Source organism: Chanodichthys erythropterus, chromosome 24 (genome assembly GCF_024489055.1).
Source record: "Chanodichthys erythropterus isolate Z2021 chromosome 24, ASM2448905v1, whole genome shotgun sequence".
In the NCBI taxonomy this organism is placed as follows: Eukaryota; Metazoa; Chordata; class Actinopteri; order Cypriniformes; family Xenocyprididae; genus Chanodichthys; species Chanodichthys erythropterus.
In genome coordinates this window covers 11,117,059-11,124,825 of record NC_090244.1, presented here as the reverse complement: position 1 = coordinate 11,124,825, position 7,767 = coordinate 11,117,059, and the positions used below count along the sequence as shown (strand labels likewise).

The 7,767-nt window shown below is 36.9% G+C and overlaps 1 protein-coding gene across 1 annotated transcript; it reads left to right on the top strand.

Annotated features, from left to right (window-relative positions):
* The first annotated feature begins 180 nt into the window (after positions 1-180).
* lcat (lecithin-cholesterol acyltransferase) lies at positions 181-7,660 on the top strand. Its single transcript, XM_067379265.1, has 6 exons — positions 181-426; positions 655-811; positions 2,121-2,236; positions 2,318-2,413; positions 2,549-2,773; positions 4,992-7,660. Exons 1-6 carry the CDS (start codon positions 282-284, stop codon positions 5,567-5,569), a joined length of 1,317 nt encoding a protein of 438 aa, XP_067235366.1. The 5' UTR covers positions 181-281; the 3' UTR covers positions 5,570-7,660.
* The last annotated feature ends 107 nt before the right edge of the window (positions 7,661-7,767 follow it).

Genomic DNA, 7,767 nt, shown 5'->3' with positions numbered 1-7,767 from the left:
AAACTATAGGCTAATATGTGGAACTCATGTGTTTTTTGTTGTGCTTTTGAGTGACCCAAGCTTTTTTTTTTTTTTTTTCTTCGTGTATGTTTGCACTTAATCCTGTTTTGACTGAAATATATCCTTATAATGTAATCATCACACACAGTAGGAGCTCGTAGTGTGTTTACAGTCCGGTGACCTCAGGTTCTGATACGCTCGCCGCCCCCTCGCGACGCCTCACAAGACGAACGCATTAATAGATCAGAGGCAGACAGACAAACACAGACACAAGCAGCACTATGGGATGTTCGGGTTCCTTCACATGCATTGCATTTCTTCTGATTGCACTGCACCAGACCTCTGGATTCTGGTTATTTAACGTTATCTTCCCTCCGACAGCCAAACCTCGCGTCGTTAACAATAGCACTCCTCCTCTTATCATAGGTAAGCAGTCTTGCATTCATTAGTTTGGATATTTAAGTTGGGGGGTTTAGTTTAAAGTGTTTCCTATAGGATTTGGTTCATTAATTTAGTCAAAAGTGTACATAAGGCGACGTAGACAAGATAAAAGTTCACTTTTAAACTCATATTTTGTGTAGTTAGTTGTAAGGTCCATCTTTGGTAACAAGATATGTGTGTGATTTTTGCTCATTTTTGACCCCTTTGGAACAGTACCTGGAAATTTGGGTAATCGCCTGGAGGCCAAAATAGACAAGCCTACACTGGTGCACTGGATGTGTTACAAGAAATCCGAAGACTGGTTTACCCTCTGGATTGATCTAAACATGTTCATGCCCATTGGAATTGACTGCTGGATTGATAATATAAGGTAAACCGACTATAAAAGCAAACTTTAACAAGAAATCTTTTGTAACTTTTAACAAAACTTTTATATATACACTACCAGTCAAAAGTTTGGAAACATTACTATTTTTAATGTTTTTGAACAATGTCTCTTATGCTCATTAAGGCTTCATTTATTTCATAATAAATACAGAAAAAACAGTAATATTGTGAAATATTATTACAATTTAAAATTATGTTTTTCTATTTTAATATACTTTAAAATATAATTTATTTCTGTGATTCAAAGCTGAATTTTCAGCATCATTACTCCAGTCTTCAGTGTCACATGATCCTTCAGATATCATTGTAATATGATGATTTATTATCAAAGTTGGAAACAGTTGTGCTTAATATTATTTTATAACCTGTGATCCTTTTTAGGATTCTTTGATGAATAAAAAGTTTAAAAATATCAGCATTTATTTAAAATAGATATCTTTTGTAACAATATACACTACTGTTCAAAAGTTTGGGGTCAGTATTTATTATTTTTTTTGAAAGAGATTAATATTTTTATTCAGCATGGATGTGTTAAATTGATAAAAAGTGATAGTAAAGATTGATATTGTTAGAAAAGATTTATATTTTGAATAAATGCTGTTCTTTTTAACCTTTTATTCATCAATGAATCCTGAAAAAAGCATCACAGGTTCCAAATTCAACATTGATAATAACTGAGCATCAAATCAGAATTAAATCATATTAGAATGATTTCCAAAGGATCATGTGACACTGAAGACTGGAGTAATGATGCTGAAATTCAGCTTTGCATCACAGAAATAAATTATTTTTAACCATTTTTTTTTAACTATTATTTAAATTGTAATAATATTTCATAATATTATTGTTTATTAATGCAGCCTTAATGAGCATAAGAGACTTTGTTCAAAAACATTAAAAATAGTAATGTTTCCAAACTTTTGACTGGTAATTTTTAGTTTTATGCTTGAATTTTAGTATTACTCAATATTTAAACTGCTTGTTTTGTCTCATGTGTGCACAAATGAACAGAGCGGCCCCTTTTTAAGGTACTTCTGATTTATTGACAACTGTTTCCTAATCATCGTCAGTTCTGTATTTCAGGTCATTGACCTTTTGTATATTGCTTTTGGAGGGTTTTCGAAGGCTGATGTCATAAGGACAGGCCAATGTATCATAACATTAATATCAGTCTAATGTTTTTTATCAGAAGCTGCGATTTATTTGAACTGAAGCCATTTATACAATACAATTTCTTGTTTTTCTTTGGTTCGAACTTGATATGAATGTAACAGTTGCATCTTTTTGTGCAGAATTGTGTACAACAGGACAAGTCGCAAGACATCGAATGCACCCGGGGTGGAGGTCAGGGTCCCTGGATTTGGACAGACGCACCCTATAGAGTTTCTTGACTTAAATAAGCTGACAGGTGAGAATAACATCTCAAGTAATTGGACTTCTTACATCACAACATCTGCATTTTCATCCTGAAGTACATTTTATGTTCTAGGTTACCTTCATACTATGGTTCAACATTTGGTCAGCATTGGATATGTGCGAAATGAGACTGTCCGTGGTGCTCCGTATGACTGGAGAATCGCTCCAAGTAAGTTAAATGACAACAACAATCATTTCACCATAGCACAAAACAAATAGTAGCCTTTACATCTGGACTATTAAACTTTAGAGCTCCAACTCAACTCAAATATATTTGTGAACTTTTATGTTTGGTGCCACATAGATGAGCAGGAGGAGTATTTTTCACGTCTGAAAAACTTGGTGGAAGAGATGTATGATGAGTACAAGCAACCAGTCTACCTTCTGGGCCATAGCATGGGCAACAACTACATTCTGTACTTCCTCAACCAGCAGACTCAGGACTGGAAAGACCATTACATTAAGGGCTTCATCTCTCTGGGAGCACCTTGGGGTGGCGCTGTGAAGCCGCTCAGAGTCTTAGCATCAGGTACAGAGAAGAAAACATCATCCATATTTATACTGTCAACTATATGTTTCTTTGATTAAAAATGTCAGAGTATTCCTTATTTAAAAGGCACATGCAAAAAAAGGATGAGGCCTGGTTGAGTTAGTTAGTAGTGTGTTGAAACTTGCGGTTATGGTAAAGGGTGTTTATTTCCTAAACACACTCGAAGTGGTTGATCAGTCACAACACATGTGTCCAGCTGACCAATCAGAGCGCACTGCACTTTTCAGAAGGGGCTTTATAGAGACAGGAACTAAACAGAGCATTACTGACAGACTGGGAAGGTGAAAAATAATGTGTTTTTTGAACATTCAAGCATTAAAAACATATGCTTGTTAAGTCTAGCGTCATGAGTCACCACTTCTGAGGCCAAACCATACGTAGACTGTAAAAAAGACGCACCATCACTCTCTTCCATTGTAGTAAGTGAAGCCGCCAGTGTGCCAATATGGCGCTGACATCTCAAGTCTTGAGTCTGCACATGGAGTCCGAGTCTGCGCAGTAGCGAGCGCGTAGTGAAGCCGCGATATCAAGGTCCTGCCCACATTGCAGAACAACTCATTATGTCGGTGTGAAATAAACAGTTCAGGAAATGTAAAAATTAAAGTTAAAGCTCCGATCTCCTCCTGAAGATCCAGAAAAAAGTCTGTTGGGGCTTCAGTGAGAAGCTGTCAATCTCAGCTGTCAATCATGATCTCAAAACCCGCCTTTTATAGCATCAAATAACTAACTAAAAACAAACTTATTTAAAGAATGAACACTTTAAATAACATCAGCGTGATAAAAACTGCCTAAAATGACAGAAACCGTCTTTGGAAAAAAAAAAAATTTACATGTTGACATTGACATCTCTTTCCCCGCCATTGACAGAATTTTCCATCATTTATGAAACAACGCTTCCCAGCTATTGACGGAATTTTCCATAATTTATAAAACAACGCTTCCCTGTCATTGACGGAATTTTCCATAATTTATAAAACAACGCTTCCCCGCCATTGACGGAATTTTCCATAATTTATAAAACAACGCTTCCCCGCCATTGACGGAATTTTCCATAATTTATAAAACAATGCTTCCCCACTATTGACGGAATTTTCCATAATTTATAAAACAACGCTTCCCTGTCATTGACTGAATTTTCCATAATTTATAAAGCAATGCTTCCCCACTATTGACGGAATTTTCCATAATTTATAAAACAATGCTTCCCCACTATTGACGGAATTTTCCATAATTTATAAAACAACGCTTCCCTGTCATTGACTGAATTTTCCATAATTTATAAAACAATGCTTCCCCACTATTGACGGAATTTTCCATAATTTATAAAACAACGCTTCCCCGTCATTGACGGAATTTTCCATAATTTATAAAACAATGCTTCCCCACTATTGACGGAATTTTCCATAATTTATAAAACAACGCTTCCCCGCCATTGACTGAATTTTCCAGAAAAAAGTCTGTTGGTGCTTCAGTGAAAAGCTGTCAATCTCAGCTGTCAATCATGACGTCAAAACCCGCCTTTTTATAGCATCAAATAACTAACTAAAAACAAACTTATTTAAAGAATGAACACTTTAAATAACATCAGCGTGATAAAAACTGCCTAAAATGACAATTTTTGAAAAAAAAAAATTGACATGTAATTTGACTTTCGTTTGTCTCACGTCCCATTACATTACATGGAGAGGGCGGGGTTTATGACCTATACTGCATCCAACCACCTGGGGGTGATCAAGACGCTTTGGCTTCACTTTTCAGGACTCTTGTGGCACACTTGGTCCAAATGCTCTACCAGTTGCCCCAAGAAAACAACAAACGGTGTCAATATACACTTACAATGTGATGTAATACTACCAAAAAATTATAATCCTACACTTTATCTCCATACTGAAATCCCAGATTCATCTTTTATAAATCATTGAAAACATTTTTTTTCTGGGATACCGTCAGCACAGAGACTGTATTGTACACCGCATGTTTTTAAAAGTTTAGCTTACATGTGTAAAATGAATAAATAGTGTTCATAAATGGCTGTTGAGATAGTATTCTCAAGTGAAAGGAGTAGAGGCTTGGACCCAGAAACAGCATTCCTTACGTCACAACTTAAAGCAGATTCTAGTAGACCCCAAAAACTTTGTTAAAGAGCATAATATGGCCTCTTTAAATGAGTTTTGGTCTTTATTTTATGCCTTTTTAGGTGAAAATGATGGCATACCCTTCGTGTCCAATATAAAAATCCGTGAAGAGCAACGGATGACGACCACAAACCCGTGGATGATCCCTGCTGAAGAGGCGTGGTCCAAAGACCACACCTTCATCTCCACCCCCTTTTTCAACTACACCAACCAGGACTACCAGCAGTTCTTCAAAGACATTGACTTTGAGGACGGCTGGTACATGTGGGAGGACACCAGAAACCTCACAGCCGGCCTGCCCACACCTGGAGTCGAGGTCTACTGCTTCTACGGGGTGGGACTCCCTACACCCGTGACCTACGTGTACGACGACCAGTTTCCAAATGCCGACCCCGTAGATATTATTTATGATGACGGCGATGACACAGTGGACAGCCGCAGCATGAGTCTCTGTAAGCGGTGGATAGGGAAGCAGGACCAAGCTGTGCATGTGACAGAGTTCAGAGGCATGGCTCATTTGGACATGGTCTTTAATCACAAGGTGCTGACGGCAGTCCAGAGAATTCTGGAGGGAAAGTACCATGATGAGAAGCATGTCAGCATTGAACAGCCTCCATCTCTTAGCCTTAGTTTTGTGTGACATATTCCCAACTGTACACTGGTATCATGTACAAAAGTATTGCTGTGTTCACGCCATGTTGTAATTACCGTAATTACATAATGACAACCCGTGATGTTCTACTTGGAGATTTTTATGTCCTCGGACACAGAATAATGCATTTCTATGGCAACACCAAAATGAATCTGACACGTGACATGTGGTACAAGTCAGAGCTCTCTGAAAATTTTGAGTTTACAAGTTCTATGAGGACGTAAGTGCTTTTTAGAAGTCGGAATCTCGTAATTACAGTAATTCCGACATGGCGTGAACACACCTCATGTCTTAAACATCTCTTTCCCTGTGTCTCAATCAGCTCCCTAGTTCCCTAGGTCGTGAATCAGTATATCATGAAAGTGAATGTGGCTGATTCCCTGATCAGTGCCCTGACTACTGAACTAGGGAGCTGATTGAGACGCACAGTTTGTATTGGTTTATATTAACTCTTTCCCCACCATTGACAGAATTTTCCATCATTTATGAAACAACGCTTCCCGCTATTAACAGAATTTTCCATAATTTATAAAACAACGCTTCCCCGCCATTGACGGAATTTTCTATCATTTATAAAACAGCGCTTCCCCGTCATTGGCGGAATTTTCCATAATTTATAAAACAACGCTTCCCCGCCATTGGCGGAATTTTCCATAATTTATAAAACAACGCTTCCCCGCCATTGACGGAATTTTCCATCATTTATGAAACAACGTTTCTCCGCCATTGACGGAATTTTCCATCATTTATGAAACAAAGCTTCCCCGTCATTGACAGAATTTTCCCATAATTTATAAAACAACGCTTCCCCGCCATTGGCGGAATTTTCCATAATTTATAAAACAACGCTTCCCCGCCATTGACGGAATTTTCTATCATTTATAAAACAGCGCTTCCCCGCCATTGGCGGAATTTTCCATCATTTATAAAACAACGCTTCCCTGTCATTGACGGAATTTTCCATCATTTATAAAACAGCGCTGCCCCGCCATTGATGGAATTTTCCATCATTTATAAAACAGCGCTTCCCCGCCATTGATGGAATTTTCCATCATTTATAAAACAGCGCTTCCCCGCCATTGACGGAATTTTCCATCATTTATGAAACAACGCTTCCCCGCCATTGATGGAACTTTCCATCATTTATAAATAAACGCTTTCCCGCCATTGATGGAATTTTCCGGCTTTCCGTGTTTTCACTGTTATACGGTAGGGGGGCGCTATTAAGCATCTTCTGAAAGAGTACAGAAACTCCTGATCAAACCACATGCAAAAAAGGAGCAGAAACAAGTGATAAAAGCGTTGCTTATGCACATTGTAATATTTGGGGAAAAAATATGGCATTCTCAGCTTTTTGTTCAAAAAGTTGCTTTTTTTTATGAAACTTACCCACATTCAAGTGTTGAAAAAAAAAGAATGCATGAAGCTAGAAAAATGTTTTTTGTTTGTTTGTTTGTTTATTGCATGGTCAGATGTCCATACAACAAAATATTAAGGGGAAAGTTCAATTTTTGTGAAAATGATCAAAAACGCCGGTGGTGGCTGGCAACTTTTTTTTTTTTTTTAAATGCTGGCGGGAAAAGAGTTAATAGTCATGATATAGTCATTTTTTTCTTTGTTACAGTGTAGAACTTTATTTGTATTATACAGAATTTTATTTAATCTGTACATTAAAGATTACAGACATCATAGCTCTTAAAGTATAAAATGTATTAGATGTTTCTTTTTTGTATAACACAGCATAACTTAAACTATGCTACCATAATATGTCAATCACATTTCATGTATAAAAAGGATCATATTACTAGTTAAACGGCTGCTTACTATAAATATAAAAATATGTTTATCCATATTAATAGTACTTGTTATTTGTACACTGTCTCTGTACACAGTACTGATAATATTTGTTGAACTCTGTAACCTTTGAACTGGTTTAGAAGTTCTACGTCTAGTAAACATCAGCTTTTTGCAAACAAATTAAAACACATTAGACAAAGGTTCAGAGTTCACACAGAAACTGGTAGTCATTTTGCCAGGAAATCTTTCCTTGCTTAGTTGGAAAACATAATTGATCGTTTCTTTTGAAATATAGATATTTTGGCAGTAGGAATCTTTTAATCAGTAACTCGGTTTGGTAATATCTCTTTTTTTCCTCCTTAAATCTCTATGATCTTTGAACATCATCC